The sequence below is a fragment of the Cornus florida genome, unplaced genomic scaffold (assembly GCF_030987335.1).
Source record: "Cornus florida cultivar Cherokee Brave unplaced genomic scaffold, ASM3098733v1 CherokeeBrave_3.0.0_Hap2_Chr11, whole genome shotgun sequence".
NCBI lineage: Eukaryota > Viridiplantae > Streptophyta > Magnoliopsida > Cornales > Cornaceae > Cornus > Cornus florida.
The window spans coordinates 132,900,694-132,923,835 of NW_026775581.1; the positions used below are offsets into that span (position 1 = coordinate 132,900,694).

Here is a 23,142-nt window from a genome sequence, read left to right on the forward strand (position 1 = left end):
TCTAGAGTAAATCCTAACCATCCTCCATCAGTGGGGAGGATGTCTATATAAAGGGAGCAGCCTCTTATTTGTAAACATGAAGGTCTAACTGTGTGAGTGCTCCCTAGAAGTAGAGGGTGTGACTGATGATTTTGTAAAACAATTATAACAAAATGTTAGTTCTTTGGCAATTTAATTTTTAAAAATATACAATACAGTATTATTTAGGAGGGAGGTTTAGAGTGAGTATTGACCAGTAATGCAATGTTTTATCAGTTTTGGGTCAATTCTTACTAATAAGAATGGACAGTAAGGTAAATCACCTATAATATAATAGAAACACAAATTGTGATGGTTACTGATGATAACATTGCCACCACCAGAGTTGTTCTTCACTGCTCCACGTTTGCAAGCCGCCACAACATTTTACCTTGAAAATAGCTTTAATACCTCTTGTTTGGTAACTGTATTGCAAGCCTCTATGCCATTCCTTTAATGTATAAAATTTGTTGAAGCTCAAACAACGAGTACTTTTGTTGGCCTCCTTGCTTATGAACATTGAAAATATACAATTCTAAGAAAAATTTAGTTCAATTCATATTATACACACACTTGTGTAAGAGAGGGAAGAAAGAAAAAGAGTCCCGATTTTTTTGAGGCCTTTACCGTAATTTACTAATACACTATCTTTTTTAAAAAAAATTCATTATAAACTAATGGTTTTAACTGTAAGGTCAAAAATGTAAATTTATATTGATTCACTATGCTCAAACTACCCATTTGGACCTTTCTGTATAATTATTGCTCCAACTTCGATATAAGTTTGTTTAATTTACCCAAAATAAAAAATATAACGAAAGCAAATCTTTACCTTTATGATTAAGACTATGAAAATGCATTCCGAAGGTTCATCACGTGCACCGTTCTTATTATTATTGAGTCTTTGGAATCAAGTTCAAGTTCCTGGCTCATGGACTAGTGGACTACCACCACAGCTCAACCCAAGTGAAGAGAAATCTTCGTTGTAAAGATGGTGCCACCACACCTAATTTTTAGGACTTTGTTGGAGTGGCTCGTGCATGTAGGCTTGGGTCTTCCATTTGGGCCATCTTGAATTTGGCACCTTGTGGGCCGATGCAACTAAAGATTGGGCATTGTAATACGTGACAAAAATAAACTGCATGAGTGGCATTAAGAATGATCGGTAAGCCTTTCCATTCGATTTGTGGATATTAAGGGCCCGTTTGGCATGTGATATTGTTTTTTTAATATTGGTATTTAAACTTGGGCCCATATCATACTTGAAAAGGCTGATATTAATTTGGAATATTTCATAACATATCAGATTTTTTGTCCCAAACGCATATCATCAAATTGGCGATATTGTGTGTTTTGGTATTGTAGCGGAGGAACTAAACTAAATGTTTGAATTTTTCAAAACAAATTTTCGTCATCAAACATGGTTTCAATTTCTATCCAAAAACACTATTACAATAAAACAGTTGTTTTGGTATTGACCAAAAACATGATTCCTAAAACACATCGTATGCCAAACAGGCCATAAAAATCTATGCTACTAATTACAGTAGTTGTTCTTCTGATATCACAAAATATATAAGACATGTTTGATTTGTAACTCTGAAAACAATTATCAATAATTCAGAAAACAGAAAACTGCTTCTCAGAGAATAATTTTTTTATTGTTCTCCCAAAACATACATTTTTATAACTGAGTTTTTAAAAAATAGAATCAAGCAGAATTTTTGTACAGTTTTTTATTTTCAGTTCTATGATAACAGAATAGAGTTACAAATCAAGCAGGCCCTATAAAAGACAGTAATGTAAAAACAGACATTTTTATAACTGAATTTTCATATAAAAAAAATCAAGCAAAATTTTTTTTGTACAACTTTTTGTTTTCAGAAATTGTTTTCAGAGTTACAAACCAAACAAAATTTTTTTGTACAGCTTTCTGTTTTTATAAAATTGTTCTCAAAGTTACAAATCAAGCAGACCCATAATATTTCATCATTCAATTTCTCTTAAATAATGTTTTATTTATATTTTTAGTTCAATATGACTTTAATTCACAAATTTTTGCAACAGTTTGTAATCTTGATTTTTAGTTAGTGTTTTAGAGTTTAGTTAAATTAGGTGGTTGTGCGAGTGAAATTCCCATTTTTCTAATAAATGGTTCAAATCATTTTATCAACCCGAGTGTTCCATTTCAAAAAAAAATTCTTTTTGAAACCACCCATGTATTAACATAATAGTAGAAAGAGTACCATGCTGTGTCTAGACTTCTAAGGACTTAGCTTTAGCCATGTTAAGGGCTCCACATTACTGGTTGATAGAGAATCAAAGTGGATTTATCAATATAATTACGAAATGCTATTGTTTTCTTAATTTATTCTGAAGTAATTTGTCAGATCATGCACCATTCTTTCTTAATTATAATGAAAAAGTACAGCTGGTCGGATGAACAACTCGCACACACTCTCCTTCCAAAAAAAATATCAATACGCCAAACATTAGGCTTAGATTTATACAAAAACAAGAAAAACATTATTTCGGTCCCAATTTAAACTCAAACTGGGCCAATAAAATGAGTCCGAGACCAGTGTCTTTAAGTAATTGGGTCAAATGGGCTTGGCCTATATTTTGTTGATCTTGATCCATTATAATTTTGTGTATAATATTGCCATTACGACATCATTATCAGCAGCAATAACATTTAGTTGAATTTATGGTAATTAATAGTCATACCCGCCAGTATATTTGTATAATTCAGGGCAGATTGAATATATAGTAATTAATAGTCATACCCGCCAATATATTTGTATAATTCAGGGCAGATTGAATAATTTTACTAGGCATTGTATATTATAATTTGATCAAGTTGCCCAAATCGCTTGTTACTTGTTTACCTAGGTTTCTAATTCCCCAAAGTAAAAGCCATCCAGAATCTAAGGCGGTAATTAGCTCTAAGAATGGGACATTAAATTAAAACTAATTAGTCTTCAATTAAATTCATGAGTTTATTGTCACCTAGGGGTGTAGTGACGTTGGCAGGAATCTGAAAGGTGAGCGTGTCTTTTGGGACTGATACATATGCTCTAAGAAATAAATAAAAAAAATTCATGAGTTTATTTAATTTATATAACATGAAGTCAGCCATATATTGATAATTTATTTATTTTTTAGTCCTTGTAAATAATTCTCATAATGCTCTTTGAAAAATTAAAATTTTTTCTTTTCACTTTGAAATGAGGGGAGATATTATCAATTGGTTAGGGGCTTAGTAGGTATGGATTTAGCCACTTTACAAAAGCATTTCTATGGATAAAATGACCTTGAAATTCCTTCCATTTGATATACGAAGTGTGCTTTGGAAATTGAAAAATATATATATGGCAATGCGCATAAAAAACTAGTATTATAACCTTCAATTATAAACTTTTACAAGGGATGTGAAATGGTGCATTATTTGCCACTAATATCAAGGAATCGTATATTATTTGTTAACAAATATGAAAATCTATTTTCAATTCTAAAGGAAATTTTTAATACTGTTATTTACGTTACATTTAAATTAAGATCTCTTAGGGTGGCTGATTCTCGCAGTCATTTGAATTATGAACTATTGAAAGATTCTAAAAAAATTGAAATATTATGTAAAGCGAACATCCTGAAGTAGAGACTTATATAGATATTTGAGAGTGAAGGATTTTTTGTTTTTCATTGGAAAGAATTATTTTAAGGATCAACTTCTCTCAAATAATGTGTTTTAATTAAATTTTTTTTTTTTAGTTCAATATGATTTTAATTCGCAATTTTTTTTGCAACAAAGTGTTTGTAATCTTTATTTTTAGTTTGTGTTTTGGGGTTTAGTTATATAGGTTGTTGTGTTACCTTTGTTCAAGTGAGAATAGTAAATTTTCATTATTGTGCACTATTAACAATTTCTGGTTCATATGCATTTATTTATTATTATTATTATTAAGGGGGAAGATACTTTTGCATTCATTTTTTTTTTTTTATTACTTTTTTTTTTTTTTTTTTTTTTTTTTGTGGACAAAGAGAAGTAGTGGTATCTCAGGTATTACAAAAAAAATAATACCCCAACCAATCATTTAACGTTTAAGTAAGAAAATGAACCAATTATAGATTGTGTATTCCTACTGTCTCTCTGGAATACTGTCTCAGTTCTCAATAAGCATATTTTTACTTATGTGTCAATTTTGTGATTGACCGTACCGACATATAATAATTTTTCCCCTATCACGAGAAGACAAAAAAGGATATGATTGGCTGGGGGTACCACTTAGGATATGGGATTTCCTTCCTTTTCATTAATTATCTTTTCCTCTGCCAAACTTTCCTTCTACTTACCTTTTGCGTTTAAATTGCGTAGGATACAAAAAAAAAAAAAAAAAAAAAAAAAAAAAAAAAAAAGAAGAAGAAGAAGAAGAAGAAAAGAAAAAAGTGTTGAAACAATTTTTCGGAACCAAATAGACTTAAACTGGGTCATTAGCTTGGTCTAGATCCAATTTATAGGTTAAAAATAAAAATGGGTCAAATGGGTTTGGCCTATATCGCAACTACCCTTCAGAAAACTGGCTTTGCCCATTATATATTTCTATTTCTGCAATCTATGATATCTATCTGTCATTTCTCGTTCTTGTTATTGACTCCATTATAATTTTGTGTATTAATTTGGCAAATAGGACATCATTATCAGCAGTAGTGTCAATTAGTTGAATATAATAAATTAGTCATACCCACCAAAATATATATATATATATATATATATATATATATATATATATATAAATAATTGATGGCAGAGTTAATTATTTTTAACATGCATTTAATATTATAATTAGAGTAAGTTGCCCAAATGGCTAGCTACCAAGTTTTCTAATTCCCCCAAAGTTAAGCTATTCATCAAGTCTGTTATTATAATCCAGAATCCAAGGCGGTAAATAAATCTAACATCACTAATTTCACTTATTATATAGTGTGACTCAAAAAAGAATGACACTACCCAAAATTCATGAGTTTATTTATTTATTTATTATATATAATATGGATTCAGCCACTGGTCAAAATGACCTTGACCTTCGGTTAGATGTACTTCAAGTGTGTTTTATAAATTACAAAATATATATATATATATATATATATATATATATATATATATAAAAACTATCATAGCATTCAATCATAAATAAGTTTATTACATTATAAATTACAAAATCTTCTTCTTCAGTTTTTTTTACTTGGCACTCCTGCCCATATATACTCACCAAACTTAAGTAATAATTAAAAATTAAAAAGAACCATTTTCTGAATTCTTGTAAATTATTTTCAGAAAATCAAACCAAAGAAATGGAAGTTATATCATCCGTTGTTTTCTCTGTTTCAAATGCATTTTTTGCTGAAACGATCTTCTGCCCTCCAACTTCAACATATGAAGCAAGAAATCACTCCAAGTGTCAATAGGTCCAGGCAAGCACCAATGCACACAATCATTGGGCATTGTCACATTCTGATTTGGCCAATGCCCATACCTACTAGGGTGACCATCTGGCCTCAACAACATTGCTTGTGTTGTGTCAAGTAACCTAAACCTCAACCCTCTCTTCCTCCCTTCTCTCTCAGCAGCCCTAAACTCCTCCACTTGGGTCATATACATCTCCAAATTCACATCCTCCAAAACGCTCTCATTGCTCCTCAAAGGCCTTTTCCTCACACAGTCTCCGCCCTCGTCCCACAACCCATTTTCGAAGTGCGACGGCGCGAAAGTCCTGAGGAATGTGATGCCCTTAAAGTTTTCCATGCTGTTGATGGCTCTAAAAGCTGTCCTGAATGCCCTTCTATACCCGTAGTACATTGGGAGGTCAGTAACGTTTTCAATTTGACAGTACCGGCACCCGACTAGGCGGCGCTTCTCGTAGTACATGCTTGGCCGGTAGAACCAGTGGCCGGCGGAGAGGATCAGGTAGTCGAATTCCTCCACCTGGCTCGTCCAGTCCTCATCATACTCATCAAGGTGGAGGTTGAAGAGGCCTGTGTGGGTTGGACCATCAGCGTCTTCTTCACTTGTCTTTACCAAATAGGGTGTCCAAAAATACGCAACCGTAAAGTTGTAACTTGTGTATCTCCAACGCTTGAAATGCTCATCTGCTGTATATGAAACATCTATAGGATATTCCACCTGAAATTGCATCAAAAACGAAGTAATTATATAAGAATGTTTCAACGTAACCCGGGTATATTTTTCTTTGGAGTAATTGTATGATGCATATGAATTGAGTACTGTATGCATCTGTCCGATAGTGATGGATTATGATGCGCTATAAGAGATTTGACACCACTACCGTCTAATATATGTATATATGAAAGTTCAAAAATACCTTTATTAGCATGGAATTGGTGAAAGAACTAATTTTTTAGAAGCCTTTTTTTTTAAAAAAAAAAAAAACTAATTTTTTAGAATAAACATTATTTCAGTTCATGTACCACTTAATTTTAGAACAAAGATTTTCACTGTCCCAAGTGATATATATAAATATCACATACACAGTTCTCTATATAAATTTATATATGTATTATTAGGTAGTGAATCTGTTCACCAAAGCATCTTTGTCCGTGAGTGTGTCTTAAAGAAAGTGAACATAACACATGGTTTCATACCTACTGAAGAGAATAAAATGATCATATCATATGTAGTGGTTAAGGACTTTAGTGACCTAAAATGTATGAAGAAGACAAATGTGTTGTTGATAAGCAATTTAGATAAGAGAAATAATTCAGCATTGCCAGGCTTGGATTCCCCAAGCTTTGTTGTCAAGTCATCATCATATATATATATTTGTGTGTATGTATATGTTATAATGGTTGTAAGTCAAGTCATCATCATATATATATATATATTTGTGTGTATGTATATGTTATAATGGTTGTAAGTCAAGTCATCATCATATATATATATTTGTGTGTATGTATATGTTATAATGGTTGTAAGTAGCAAAGACACAAAACATACAGAACGACTTTAAGCAAGAGATGGTTGGAATGTCGAAAAACAATCTGACATATCTCAAGCTGGCCATCTATAGACAAATCGATCTACACACACACACACACACACACACATTTATTTTCTGATATTCTAAGTCTTTTTCCATGTTCAGGTTTGGCCTCTTTATAATAATTTTACTTTCTTTGTTAATTTTTAGGAGATCTGAAACTTTTTATCTAAGGTATTGATTCCATTAATGAATGGTCTGCATGAAACTAAGGTAGATCTTCTAGCCCACGAAGAAAAAAATGTGCACTTCATTAAATAATGATCAAGTGGACCTATTGAGATTAACTTAATGTTCAATATTTTGATCAAGTGGACCTATTGTTTATTGGGATTAACTTATATATTAATGTTCAATATTTTAATTGAATCCCATCTATTGGACCAATTTTAAAATGACAATGACTGTCTTGATCCAAGTAGTTTATAAACTTCATCCAGAATTAATAATTGTGATACATAGCTCTACTAACTTCAAATCATGTACCTATGCGTATATGTATATCTATATATGAATTCTACTAATTAACATCATGTGTGCCACCTATATTCTAATATAAAAATAGTTCAACAGTCTTTTTCAAGATCTGAAACTATTTCGGAGGCATTAATTTAGGGGTAAATTGGTCTAATATCATCTTGAAATGTTGGAGTTTGAGATTTTATGAATTTTGAAAATTTTCAGATATTGTTAACTTTTCAATTTTAAGTTTATCATTCAAAAAATTCCCAAATTCTAAAAATGATTTTAAAAATTTTCCACTTTAGCTTTTCCAATTAAAGTTTCAAAAAAACTGTATATGATTTAGATGTGTCCAATATCAGTGAACAATAAGCGCTGCTATATAGATCTATTGATGTAACTAGTTGACCACTTCTGCTATGTTTTATATAGATTCCTTCTTTCTTTTTTCTCCCTTCAAAAGTATTGGATACCTTTTATTTTTCTATTTCATATATATATATATATATATATATATATATATATATATATATATTACGAACTATTTCATATCCATTCTGTAAATATATATGTACACTTAATAAGGAAAAATCTTGAGCTAGGTTGTCAAGAATGGCTGGATCTTAAAAAATAAAAATTAAAAAATTAAAAATAAAAACAATAAAGAGGAAAGAGAGAACAGGCTGGATCAATTCATGCCACGTGGACATTGATCTTAATGCATGTGACATATGATAGGAAATTCAAAAATGTATATGTGTTTATAGTACATCTAATTTACCTAAACCTTGAATGGCTTGTTGGTTTAGGTCAACTAACCTTGTCACTAACCCCACACCCTAGTTGAATTCAACTAGTGGAGAGCGCAAAAGTAAAACAAAATAATGAACATAAAAATACAATGAACATGAAACCTAATTAAGAGGGTTAAAACTATCATTCACTAGATCTTAACCTAGAAAATTGAGTATAGCATAATACATAATACAAGGATAATTACTTTTTCATTGAAAACGTGTTCGGAAAAGGAAGATTATATATCTCATAATTTTGATGCATTAAAGTGGGGTCATAATAGATCTCACTTCAATACACGAAAAAGAAATATTGTATATCTCACAACTTTGATGCATTGAAGTGGGGTCATGACAGGTCTCACTTCAATACATCGAAGGATCATGAGAGATTTGATCATTCTTTTCAATGCACTTCTTACGTGTTCTTCATAACATAATCTAGCAAAGTTCTACCTCAAAAGTAAGTGATTAAAAGTTCAAATAATCAACTGAGTCAACTATTAATCTACAACAATAGTACTAAGGCACATGTATGTTTTGATCTGAAAAGGGGCCGGGGAAAGAGGCCACACACACACACACATTGCAAATACTTCAAATGATGAAAAAACTTGAACAAAACACAAAAATAATGCCACACAAAATAAAATGAAGATGGTGTTGGAGGCGTACCCTGGACAAGAGGCATATCATGGACTGCATTTGGTTTCTCCCCACAGAGTCACCAACAAAGGCCAAGGACTTCCCTCTGACAATTTCTAGGAACTGGAAGGGGTTGAAGACGGGCAAGTCACAGCCATCTGGCTTCCACTTCCATTTCATGAAATCAGTGTCAGGCCTTCCATATTTCATGCAATTTTGGTGCTCGTGGATCGCCCAACATGTCGTGTTCACGTAGTACGGTGCACTTGGATTCGGAACCCATTCCCCGGTAAAAATGTCACATTTCTCATTGTTTTCAATTTCTATTGAATCCTGATCAGCAGGATCGTAGGAAGAAGGTGGCTCAGAAATGATGTTCTTGGAAGTGTACCTCAGCAAAGGGTAATAGAGAGGGACAATTGTGAGAAGGACCAACGCAAGGGCTATTAGTATCACTATCTTTGAGGTCTTCTGTGGTGTCTGGTTTTTCCCAAAGGGAAGATCCATGGGTTGGAACTTCATTGAAGAGTTGTAGAGAGAGAGAAGGTTTAGGAAGGCATGAAGAAAGGAGAGACCTACAAGGCACTCACGTATATGGTTGTTACATATAGTATGGTATTGGTTCAACATGATGCATGATGTCCACCAAATAATTAATAGCATTTCTAATCCAGTCATGTTACCTGATTCTTCTTCTATATTTAATTTTTAAAAATGTATACAATTAAATGAGTATAAGATAAAATCACATTACTAGCTAGGTAGTGTCTAACTTTGGGTCCCAATAGAAGAAGAGGTATACATCTTATTATATTAGTTATATATTTTTTATGAATGTGTTGTTAGGAACAACTTAATCGTGTTGCCTATAGTATTAATAGGAGGAGAAGATGTATCATATCTCATTATATTAATTATATATTTCTTTGTATGAATTAATTATTGCTTTGTATATTATATTTTTACCAAATAAATACAACACTTCTTTTATTAGTCAATATATGTTTATTTCATATTAGGAGTTAATACGGTTCAAGAAAATTTTAAATCAATACCACAACTTATGTAGGTAGTCAAGGTTGTGATGCTGTTACCGTATCCAATGCATTCTTCTAGCTAGTAAAATATATTCCTCTTACACGAGAGATTGTGGAAATTAAGCCTACCTTGAAACAATAATACGTGCATATATATATATATATGTAACATGTATTTTAACTTATACTCTATAATGGAAGCAAAAATCACAAATATTATTATAACTTAAATGCTAAAAAAGAGTAAAGGTCTGTCTTGTAATTTGTGAACATTGCGACACTCACGCCATCAACTGTTGGCCCTCGGCGTACCTTTGTAGTAACTTTTAGTTTTAGATCTAACGCCAACACGTGAAAAGTAATGTCAAGTTCATTTTTTTCTGATATAAAAAGAAATAACGAATCCAGAAATCTAAGACAGATTCTCAGCATTAATTGCTTAATCCCTAACAGTTTTGTTTAATCAACTGATACTAACTCATACCAACTTTACTCTAAAATCATTAAGTACTTAAATAATTGTATTGGATTTGACAATGGGCTCCTTGTAAGCATGCCCTTTTAGATTAGGATTATTAGACTGCCAACAGCAACATTATATATACATATATTAATATATACGTACACTTATATAATGATAGTAAAAGTATAATGCAACAACATAATATACATCAAATATGAAAATATGTGTTGGGTTTCATGGAATTGAAGTTTTGGAATTGAAAAAAATTTTAGTTCAATTTTGTAAATTATTTTTTTCCAATTTCACAAATTTTAATTCCATACAACCGAACGCAACCCAAATGTATTTGTATTCATTAATTTGATGTGTCATTTTGAATTATTTACTTAGTGTTTTTACGAATTTCTTTCCACTTTTACCAATTTATGAAATAATGAATGTGGTAAAATCTTATGACTGCACCCGGCTATAATAAAAGACTTTATAATAATTAATGAATAATGATATTTAAGTCTATTTGTCAGGCTGAAAAATGTAATAGATGAAAATTTTATCTGTTTGATGCTAAGTCACATAATCATTCTCAATAGGTGTCGCTCTCACGTTTTGTGTGCACTCGACTTAATTTTGTTGCTCTCACGCTTCTATTCTCAAATTTGTTCTCGCTTCCGCACTCCCTTACGTGACTTAAGTTTGATGTAGTGAATGAGATCAAATGTAAATTCTATTGAATATATAAAAGGAATAGGGCCACTTGAATAATACAAATAAATTAGAAAAATCAGCCAACAAAAAGTAAATATGGGTCTAACCAGCCATTAATGCATGGTGTACGTTTTTCAACCCATGGTTACTTTTAGAGGGTAAAGACTCTAATTTTTTAGGAGCACTGTTATTTGTTTCTGATTAAGAGAAAAGTGACACGTCATCACGTTATCAACAAAGCATAATTTATCATTCTCAAGTCATAAATCTACTTGGACCACAAAAGAGTGGGTCCCTTGACTTTTAGGAAGCAGCCCACCATTTGGCTCTACAATCGCTTTCAATATTAAATTGGTAAAAGAAGAAAGGAAATGTATTGGTTCCACAAATGAGTTTGTATGATTGTATCTCTTGGTTTCGTTTAGATAAAATTGCAGTTGCCCAAAAAAACAAAAAAATAAAAAATAAAAAAAATTGCTAAACCACGTTATTAGATAAATTACTTTATTACAGTGTTAGGATTAATTTAAGAGAAATTAGTTGAACTCAATGGTGTGGATCATACTGAAGAACTCATCGATCTCACTCAACAAATTAATGAAATTAATGCTCACACTGACTCAACTCCTACTTGACCGTTGGTTGAGTACTTGAGTTTAATATCATTATGCAAGCTCGGAAATTGTAGCTAAAGTATTGATTGGACAAAAAGAAAAGAAAAGAAAAGGATAGGATGTGATTAGCGATAGCACTACTGATTCTTAATGTGGGCAAAAGCAGTCATGGAAGAAAGGGAGAGGACTTGCATTCCTTTAAAAACAACTTGTTGAAGGAAAATGCTGCAATGAAGGCACGTTCATGGTGAGTTCGTCTGGACGCATCTTCATTTATTAAATTTACTAAATAGTAGATGTATTTTAATGAATTAATGAATGAGAATTCAAGCTCATTGTGATTCTGTGAAGGTTCTCACTCATCCAAAACTTACCCTTTGTTAAAAAATATATATTATAAGTGGGCTCGGATGGTTAATGCATATTTTGGTGTCATTCGATCATGATTAGGTTGGTGTAACATTAATTATAGTTAAGCTGTCCACATTAACAAGTGATGATTCTTATATACATCACAAATTATGTTTAGCTTCTCATTCAACATAAAAATAAAAAATTGCTATCATCACAACACAATCATATAATATTTTGACTACCAATTTGTATCGTACCGGTCACTACAATAATTGAGATTATATATAATATATGTTGTTAATCAACCTCCCGAGAGAGTCCAAATTATGATACAGTGAGCAGACTGAGAAGGCAACCAATCGGTTGGGTTGTCATTTCATGAAATAAAAGGAATAAAGTTTGTCATGTGAAAGCTCATCCCATTCCCATGCATGCATCATCATATTCTCTTCTAATCAATTGACTTAACCTCATTGGATTAATTATTTTTAGTTTCCTATTTAATCCATTATATATTACAATGGTGAAGTTAAAGCAAACGTACAAATTCATGTCTTTATGTATTTTCCAACTGACTTTTTTAAAACTAAGAATTTGTATCAATTGGACTATTACTTATTTGATAATAAAAAAGAGAGGGAACTTCTCATCCAAGAAAGCATAAAAAATGAAGGAAGTGTGAAGGTGCCGTTTCTAGAATGCAAGGTTGATCTTGACTTTTGTAAGATTGTATTGCTATTTCAAATATATATATATATCTCAATAAAATAACTAGAATAACAAATTTTCGTCACCCAAATAGGGTGGGGTGCGGGAACCACTGCTATAAGTAATTTCTACGCTTCACTCACAGTCGGTAAACAGTATAAAGTCGAAAATAGTTTAATTGAGTGTTGCTTACTTAAAAAAATAAAAAACATTATTTCACTCAAAATTGGGCTATCACATTATTAAAGATTGTTTTTCTCTCACTTACTCTTTATTCCTATTAAAATTAGGTTTTGAGTCTATTATTTGAGTAATGTGTTTGGTTATGGCTCTATTCTATCTCAATCACATATACATCCTAATAAAAACACACTCGGCAGAGTGTCCTAGTAATAGCTTTCAAACCATAAGATTGAGCTCGACCTCTTCAAGTGACACATACCAAAGTCTTGTGAATTTAATACAAAACTAGTTAAAGCAGTACCTAAATTTCAAATTTGACTTCTGAAAATGCCGACACAAGGAATTGATCTCCCCGTATCATGTCCATGATGAAGTGTGTGTAAGACTATAGGTAAATTTGTATTGGCTATTCCAGCTAAAAAAATAAAATAAAATAATTAAAAAACACTTATAAAAGATTTTCTATCACATGCAATTGACTAGAGGACTATAGAACTCAGCTTATTTGTATTGTCCCCAAAAATGGTTATCACCAACTCTATTATATATATAGATTTGCCATGGGGATTAGATATTTGATTCTGATTTTATATATATTAGCCAAGGCCCATCATATGATGCAGTTCCAATTTCGTGGACCACATGATATACCATTATATCTCAGTGGATCTCTAATATGGCCCATATATTAGAAGCCCACTTAAAAATGGGTTGGTGACACCATACCAAAATAATGGATTTAAAATACGGGCCTCGGATTTTTTACTCGTAGTTTAAAATGCCTATAAAGGTGTAACGTTTATGCTCCCCTTTGACTAATAACCCCATTGGTAGGGCAATGGACAAAATCTTCTTTTTCTTTCAAAAACCTATTATACCAACTGTTGCAATTTAGTAGTATTTTCACGTCTTCCAAATAAAAAGTGAGAATTGCACAAAACATTGTGTGAATTTCTTGAAAGAAAAATAAAAATAAAAATAAAAATAAAAATCATCAAACTATGTTTGGGAGCAGCAAATGGAGGGCTTACTCTAGTATTGACAAAAAATGCGAAGGTAAGGGCAACCTTTCAATTATTATCCTTGTCAAACATGTTTTTACAAATTATAATGAACTCAAACATCCTTCTTAAACAAAAATAAAAAAGAGAAAAAATATATATTAGGTAAGTAGGAGCAGAACCATAGGACACATCGAAATATCATATTTAAAATTATACACATATATTTGGGACATGCAAAACACTATCATGTTGTTCTTTTCTTTAACAAGAAATTCAAGTATAAGGTTTGATTAAAAAAAAGGGCAAAACCACGTAAAGGTAAAGTTAAGAGTCTGAAATAACAAATCGATTAATTTTTAAAGTTAATTTTTCATTTTGATTGGATTAAGTAAAATAATTATAAATATATCAATATTTATTGCTCAGGTCTAAAATATCCTCACACTCTAATTTAAAAATATCAAAATATCCTCCTTAAAATTATATAATTTTAATATAATAAAATAGATAATTAAAAATTAGTTTGATTAGTGAATAATAATTCTCTAGCACTGTCCCCACCAACGTTCGAGGCACGACCCACATTTTCTAGGTCTCTCTCTCTCTCTCTCTCTCTCTCTTCACACACATATATAAATATAAATATGTAATCATTTTTGTTCATAAGTTTCAGATCTATGACTCTAGGCTTTAGAAGTATGTTATAACTTATGAAATTAGGGGTTCTTGCATAAGGGTTATCAATTTGGCATCTCAAAATTTGTTGTGATTGTTTATAATTGATTGAAGAAGGAAACAAACAACAACTAGAGACCTCTAGACAACAAAAAAGAAATGATGGATATTCCAATACTTCATATTACCTACCAGGAAAAAAAAGAAGATATTTCATTAGTCATTACCCTACTGTCCAACAGGATATAAAATCCTTGATAAATCCCATTATAGTTTTTACAGCTTCTAATATATTAACAATAATAATAGCTTCATTTAGGTAACAATTGAAAAATCTTCTATGTGATATATCACCAGTGTCATAGTAAGCTTGTGGACTTTCCCTTTTCAATTCTTACCTTTCAAATCAGATGACATCAATCCCAAAGGGCAATCCAATGCCATGGACGACATAGAGAAGAGATGGAGAATTTTTATTTGCTAATTAAACTTATTCTTAATTATTTATTTTAATATTTGAAATTAGATAATTTTAAGAAGGATATTTTTGTATTTTGCATGTAATAAGAGTGTGAGGACATTTTGGACTTTAGCAATAATTCTTGATGCATTTGTAATTGTTTTATTTAATTCAACCAAGGTGAAAAATTAACTTTTAAAATTAACGAATTTGTTATGAGTCATGATACTCGGGCAGAAATATTAGACCGATTTGTTAGGTAGGATGTACGTGGCACAAAAAAAACAAATTAATATGGCAATCAAATGATTCCACTAACATGTCCATTAAAATAATATGAATTTTCAAAGACAAAATTACCCTTATATTGACTTCTTGTATTCATCCTCCCTTTTTTAGGGTCACTTAATTGAGATCATCATTTCAAAAACAACTATAATTAAAATTTCCTTAAATTCCTTTTATAAATTTTATCATAACACTATCTCTCTGTATAGATCTATAATAATATATAAATTTCTAAAAAGAAATCATCATAATATATATATATATATATATATATATATATATATATATAAAAGAATATGCAGAATATTGCAAAACATAAAATAAAAAAATAACAAGTTTATAAAAATTTCATCATAACTCCGAAAAAAAGATAAAGAAAGAAAGAAAAGTGATGCTTGTTTACAGGGAAGAAAATTAAGTACTGTAAACTGATATATTTGTGTATCGTGATCGGAATTCAATGACGGTAATGGAGAAAAGGGTGAGAGAAGAAAATAAAGAATGGTTTGACTATGGGATAGAGATGGATGAAGAGAGATATTATTGGTAATTGAGATTTTTTGCTAATTGGGATTCTAGATAGCTTTGTCTTTAAAATTTTATCTAAGTGTAATACAGCTATAGTGACACATCACTCTCGGCTGGAGATTTGGGCCCGAGCAATCAGTGTAATTTTAACTAATTTTGCAGTATAACTCGTTTTCCTTTGGCATAGATTATGAAAACATTCATACCCTTGCATGTGGTGGACATTTTAGTGCAAAGAAGACTGCCTTGAAAGTGCTTCAAAGTGGGCTATTTTGGCCCACCATTCATAGAGATGCATACAATAGAGGAAATTAATTAATTTTATTTTAAGTGTTTTAGTAACTTAATTGGATTTTTAACTTGATATTGTTGATGACCATGTCATGTTCCTTAACAACATATTTACTTACATCTCTCTTTGTAATTGATGGACACAATGTGAAAATTACTCCCTATTATCCTCACCCAACAGCATTGCACATGCAAGCTAACAAACAGGGATGACAAGAAGATTGCCACCAACATTGCAAGCAGTGACGATGAACTTGCAGAGTAGGGCATTTTTGTCTTTTTTCGTTTTGCGTATCGAACACCGTGGGGTATGCTGGATGGGTCCGTGAATTGGTTGGAGCGTTTCAGTGACCATTTACGAATTGAACCCTCCCTTTGGCCCTGAAGGAGCTTAACAGAGGATCTGATTGTCCAAACGCGCACAATTGTCTTGAAATGATTTAATTATTCATCTATTGCTTAGTAAATAATTAAATCATTAATCGAGCCTGTGGCGGGGCCCCGCGAAACAAGGCAGTGGGTTGACAAATTTGGTGGGGGCCCACAGCGGCGCGGCGGGGGAAAAAATAGCTGCTTTCTTTACTAAAGGAGATCAGATCGCCTGTGTATCAGAAGTTAAGTATTTGGGAGGGTATACACACACTAACGTCTATGAAATCGGTGCCTCAATAGGGAATTGATCCAATGCGACGCGGCATAGGTAATAATGTGTATACGCAGATCTTGACCCGTGTCATCCACGTCACAGATCTGTGACTTTTCAACTTTCTGAAGCAGTTCGATCGATCGAAATTTTCTATGATCGATCACACAAAAATTGATCAAACTTAGTCATTATCGATCCATTTATACGTTAGAAAAGTCTAGGGGCATTTTGGGCATCTTACATTGAGTATTTTTCGATTGCTTCTGCGATGTCACGTAGAAAACTCAATTTTGAGGGGGGTTTCTTCGGTTATTTGTTCCTTCCTCTTCTTATTAGGAATCTAGGTTTTTTGATGGTTTCTTGGGTTACTTGTATTTGATCCCATCCCAATTCTTCGCCCAAACCACCACCATCGCCGTGAAACCCCCTCAACACTGCCACGAAAGGCTCCAAGCCCAAAAGAAAAACGGTCACAAAATCACCAATTAAGATTTCGGGACTTGATATCTTTTCCGTCCGGACTCCGAACCAGGTAATTCTTGAGTCTAATTTCATTAATTTTTTTGTTGTCTTTTCAATGGTACCAGTTTCAGTTTCAGATTTTTTTCTCCTAGCTCAAAAAAAAACTGACAATCCCAAGTCTCAAAACACCGTTGTCAGCCACATCAGTCACGAATCCAAAACCCAACTCACAGAATGTTTTCTGAAGATTGGTTTTTACTGTTCATTTGGTCTCAAAAAGGGATCTGTTGACTGAGATTGGTTTGGTGTCTTACATGCATCCGTTTAAAGGATAGAGTCCTTTGGTATATTTCTTGCCATCTTGATGATTCTTTTTGACCTTTTCAACTTTCTGCTTATTTTTGTTGTTGCTGATGTTTTGATTGAGATCTGTCTTCTTCTTGTCCATTATAGTGGATGCAAAGTGCTATTTCGAAGGAGCTTTATAACGATTTTGGCTCTATCCCTGAGACAGAGTGAGGAATTTGAACAAACAAACCAACCTTTGATGATTATGGTTAAGTATCATTTTTCATTTGTTATTTATAGCTCCTAATCCTACTTATATGTAGGTTTTCCTTTAAAAAATTAGACATTAATTGTAAATTACCATCAGTAGCTTAGTTACAATTATGGGCACGAAGATATATGATATAAACTTAAACAACAGCTAGAGTTCAAAATAAAAAGAAGTGGTTTTTCTTATTCATATTTACTGTAAAGAGATGAATCGAGTAATTAAACAAAACTTGTTAGGGTTCAAAATAATGATCACCTATTTTCCATCTTCATCATGTTTAGCAAGAAATCATTCCAAGTATCAATAGGTCCAGGCAAGCACCAATGAACACAGTCATTATACAGTGACACATTTGCATTAGGCCAATGTCCATATTTACTAGGATGCCCATCTGCTCTCAACAACATTGCCTTTGTTACATCAAGTAACCTAAACTTCAACTTTCTCTTCCTCCCTAGTCTCTGTGCATTTCCAAGCTCCTTCACTTGTATTTTATAAACCTCTAAATTATATTCCTCCAACTTTGTCTCATTCCTCCTAAATGGCCTCGTCCTCTGACAATCTCCTCCCTCATTCCACACCCCTTGTTCGAAGTGCGACGGCGCGAAAGTCCTTAGGAATGTCATCCCCTTGTACTTCTTCAACCTGTTGATGGTTCTAAAAGATGTCCTAAATGCCCTTCTGTAGCTGAAGGACACTGTTTGCGGGATGACATTGGTTTCTTGACAGTAGAGGCAGCCCACCAGCCGGCGCTCCACGTAGAACATGCTGGGGCGGAAGAACCAGTGGCCGGCGGAGATGATCACGTAGTGGAAAGGTTCGATTTGGGTGGTCCATTCCGGGTCGGACTCGTCCAGGAAGAGATTGAATGGGCGGGTTTGGGTTGTGTCGTTAGGGTCTGTTTTTGTGGTCCTTACCAAGTAGGGTGACCAGAAAATGGCTATTGTGAAGTTGTAGTTTCTGTATTCATAGCGTTTGCTTTGTTTCTCTGGGGAGATGGAAACATCTACAGGATATTCCACCTGAAAATGCAGCAAAAAAACACCTACTCTATGAGAGAGTGTAAAAACAAAAAATACCTATTCAAATTCAAAGAGAGAGCCTTTTAGATGATAAAAGAGAAAAATACTATGCGTCAATATTTAATTAGTCAGTAATACTATATTATTGATATTTTAGAAACATTAAATTCAAAATTTATGAATTAACTTTTATTTACTTTGGAATTTTTATTGAAAGAAAGACAAAATATAAGACAATAAATAAGACCCTAACTTTAACACAAGTGTTTCATCTCTCAATGAGATAGTTCATATATTCCACACATGAGTTGTTTTATATATTTCACACTTGAATTGGTTTATAAATTCAACCCTTGATATTTCCAACTTTTAGTTTAATCTTCCAACATTATTGAATAAGAAGAAATGCTATATTCTCCCCCGTCAACTTAGGCTATAGTTAAATCACTCTAAATTCATATGTTCTGTCTTCTGTGTGTATGATTACTTGGATCTCCTCCTTGTTGGAGGATTCTTGTGCACCAAATCAATGGCGTGGTTTTGATGTACAGGTACGAGTCTAACACAAGCCATATGTTAGAGCTTTGCACAACCAGTTTTGAACTTAGTGCTATGTACCAAGTGACACCGTTTTGGTGCATAGATAAGAAACCATAGCAAGTCATATATTGGAACTCCACAAGTCATATTTTGGTGCTTTACACAATCAATTTTAAACTTAATGTCGTGCACCAAAATGACCATCGTTTTGATACACAAAACTCCTCCTGTTGATCTTGGTCCCTAATTAATTTTATGTTAAATATTTCTTTCTTAGAGGGATATATATATATATATATATATATATATATGTAAAATGAAGATAAGAGAAATTTATTAATTTGTAGCACTAAGTTAAAATCATCTGCTGGACAACTACTAAAAAAGACAATGACGGTCTAACTTATCTATTGTTTTCACATATGTTGTCGCGGGGTATATGTATTAGTTAATTGAGAATTTAATAAATGTGATGCGTAATTACTCTAACAAGAAGTTGTTGGTATTAGTTTTCAACGTTGCTAACAAAGACTCAAATATGTAAGAAAAAACACGCAATTGGACACTAACGCAAGTGGACATTCAATAACCAACCCCCAACGTGGACATCAATTGCGTCATCCATGAGTGACTCTAATACATATTATTGTGGAAAATAGTCAGCTATTATTTAAAAATAAAAAAGGTGGTTGCTGATCTGATCAGTTGCATTATACAATTCATACAAGAAAGGTTTGTTTTGTTTCATTGCTAGTAAAATTTTAGGCCATATTTCATTATTATTATTATTGGGTAATTCAAGTGTGTACAAAAAGTGACTTGTGATAAAAGACTTGTGATATTTGTGTGGAGATTCCATTGGTACGTCGGTGAATTATGTATAAATAGGAGAATATAGGTCGGCGGGCACATGCCCCCTTGGCGTGGCCAGGCCCTATATAATTATATATATATATATAGGATTTTTTAATTATTTTTACATACATATAGAAATTTATATAATATACCCCTAAAAATATTAGTTTTCATAATTTTCTTTTCAACTTTTTCTCTTTTTTTTCTGATGTACTCTTTAAATTTTTTTAATTTTCATTTAAAAAAAGGTCAAAATTTCCTTCTAATTCGTTTGTCTTCTTTCTTTCCCTTTTTCTTCTCCTTGTGTTTTTTCCTTTACTTCTTAAAATTCTCCTATTATTTATTTATATTTTTTTTGCCACTGTGCCCTGTGAATTTAAATCTTTGGCTCCGCCCCTGGTTAAAGATCATCCAAAATCAAGAATAATGAGATTGGATGACCCCAAATTTTCAAATAATGCCAGACATGGATGACCCCAAAGTTTCAAAAAAGACCAAATCCATACATCAAGGTCGCTAGCTAGTTGACTACTAACCTAAATTTAGCATACTTCATGCTTAATTCTACTGTTTAGTTTTTTGTTTCTTAATTTTAATTCTACTGTTTCCTCTTCAATAATTCCTTCGATTTCTTTCTTCTAAGGTTTCGTGTATAAATACACATATATACTGGCTACTGCTTTGCTGTTGACAGCATGCAGAAGAAACATGCATGTTAAAATAATGAGATTAATATTATACACGAGTATTTTGTAGAGATATCCAATTGTTATTCACTTCCAAAATTTGAGATAATTAAACTAAGAATCTCCATGCTGGCTGCACATGTAAGAAGCCACAATTTTACTATTTCATAACGATACCAGCTGCCACTTATGACTGGGGAGATTATATATATATATATATATGTAAACATATAAATCATGTGCGTACAATTATCTATTCATGCATTGTTAGTAACTTATTGAACTGATCGAGGCAAGAAAAGAAACAAATTAATTAATAGTCAATTAAAACCATCTATGTTAAACCAAATCAAGGATTGAAACAGTCAAGCCACTAGGTAAAGGTATTGGTCATTCAGGAGCTTAATTTGAAACAATCTACACAAGATAAGAAATTGAACAATCCAAAATAATTATGTACGTACCTTAGATAAGAGGCATATCAATGACTGCATGTGATTTCTTGCGACAGAGTCACCCACAAAGGCCAAAGACTTCCCTCTCACAAGCTCTAGGAACTGAACCGGGTCGAATATGGGAAGCTCACAATCATTTGGTTTCCACTTCCATTTCATGTATTCAGTGTCAGGCCTTCCAAATTTCATGCAATTTTGATGCTCCTGAATTTCCCAGCAAGTCTTGTTTGAGTAGTATGGTGCCTCCGGATTCCGAACCCAATTCCCAGAAAATACATCACACTTCTTCTTCTTCTTCTTATTATTATTATCATCACCACTACTTCCTTGTCTGCTAGACCCATTCCAACTGTTAGGGTCCTTGTGCCGGATCACCAAGCCGCTGTTACTAGGGCTAAACAAGTGATCCAGACTTATAGGTGGTGGTGATACAATTGATGATTGTTTCTCTACCTCCTTTCTAGGATATTGTTCCACCACCATGGTTGATGGTCTCTCTGCATCCTTTTTAGGATCGCCACTGTTAGATGTTGGTGATATGATTGATGATGGTCTCTCTGCATCTGCACCTGCATCCTTTTTAGGGTATAGCTGGACATGATCACCACCGCGAATTGGTGGTTTTCTGACATCTTTATCAGTCAGCAAGATTGGAGGGCTAGGTCCGGGGCTACTTTCCGGAGGCGAGTGGTCAAGGATTGGAGGAGGGGGAGCTTCTAGTATTTTTTGGAAAGAAACAAAGGAATAGAATGATTGGGAAATATGGTAATTTTGTGGGATTTTAAGCATAGGGTAATATACAGGGATGATTGTGATGAGCACTATGGCTAGGGCTATTACCGGAGCAATCTTCACGGTGGTCTTCCGTCGTGTTTGGTGTTTGTTCACAGGGATTTCAATGTCTTCGACCTTCATTGAACAGGTTTAGAGAGGGAAATAAATCAAGAGAGAGAAAAGAGAGAGAGATACATACCATGCGCATATTAAAACAAGTTCACAAAATTAGCGGTTGGTTCTAGCATATCAGTCTATTATTTATATATAGAGAGAGAGTGACGGAAAAGATCGAGTAATGAATTTCTTGATTTAATTGAGGGGTAAAGTCTTATTAATCAAAGGGAAATTGATAAATATCAGCGAAATATTTGGTGACTAACTAGTCATATATACTGTATATATATCTGGAATTTTATAATAACAAGACAACATATTTTCTATATTCTTGGAAAGAATGGCAAAAATATGGAGAGAAAATATCGTAATGGAAAAGATCTGGGCAATTTAGAAAATAGGAAAGGAACGTATGGACAATTTGTACATGGGTTTGCAGCTCTGGATTGTAATGATTACAACAATTTGACCTTGCTTCTTTATTATTTAAAAGCGTTTTTATTTTAAAAAATTACTCTTAAATATGTTTGGTAATCAATATAAGAATTGTTATCAAATTTAGTTTGCGTTCAAATTAAGTTAGAATTTGGAGATTTTAAAACTACAAGTAGTTGAATATTTTAAGTAATTATTTTTTATTAAACATTTTTATCTGTTTAATTTTTTATAAAGACAATTACACCCCTTCCTAAGTTATTATTATGAAACATATCAAAGAATATTATTGTAAAATTAGCAATAA

The 23,142-nt window shown here is 32.5% G+C and overlaps 2 protein-coding genes across 2 annotated transcripts; both read right to left on the reverse strand.

Annotated features, from left to right (window-relative positions):
- Window positions 1–5,175: 5,175 nt before the first annotated feature.
- Window positions 5,176–9,625, reverse strand: LOC132284614 (protein trichome birefringence-like 19). Its single transcript, XM_059786732.1, has 2 exons — window positions 9,005–9,625; window positions 5,176–6,199 (listed from the first exon to the last, which is right to left on the reverse strand). The coding sequence occupies exons 1-2, from the start codon at window positions 9,602–9,604 to the stop codon at window positions 5,378–5,380; spliced, it is 1,422 nt and encodes a 473-aa protein (XP_059642715.1). The 5' UTR covers window positions 9,605–9,625; the 3' UTR covers window positions 5,176–5,377.
- Window positions 9,626–18,113: 8,488 nt separating this feature from the next.
- On the reverse strand, window positions 18,114–22,624 carry LOC132286294 (protein trichome birefringence-like 19). Its single transcript, XM_059788610.1, has 2 exons — window positions 21,519–22,624; window positions 18,114–18,973 (listed from the first exon to the last, which is right to left on the reverse strand). Exons 1-2 carry the CDS (start codon window positions 22,422–22,424, stop codon window positions 18,203–18,205), a joined length of 1,677 nt encoding a protein of 558 aa, XP_059644593.1. The 5' UTR covers window positions 22,425–22,624; the 3' UTR covers window positions 18,114–18,202.
- Between the last annotated feature and the right edge of the window lie 518 nt (window positions 22,625–23,142).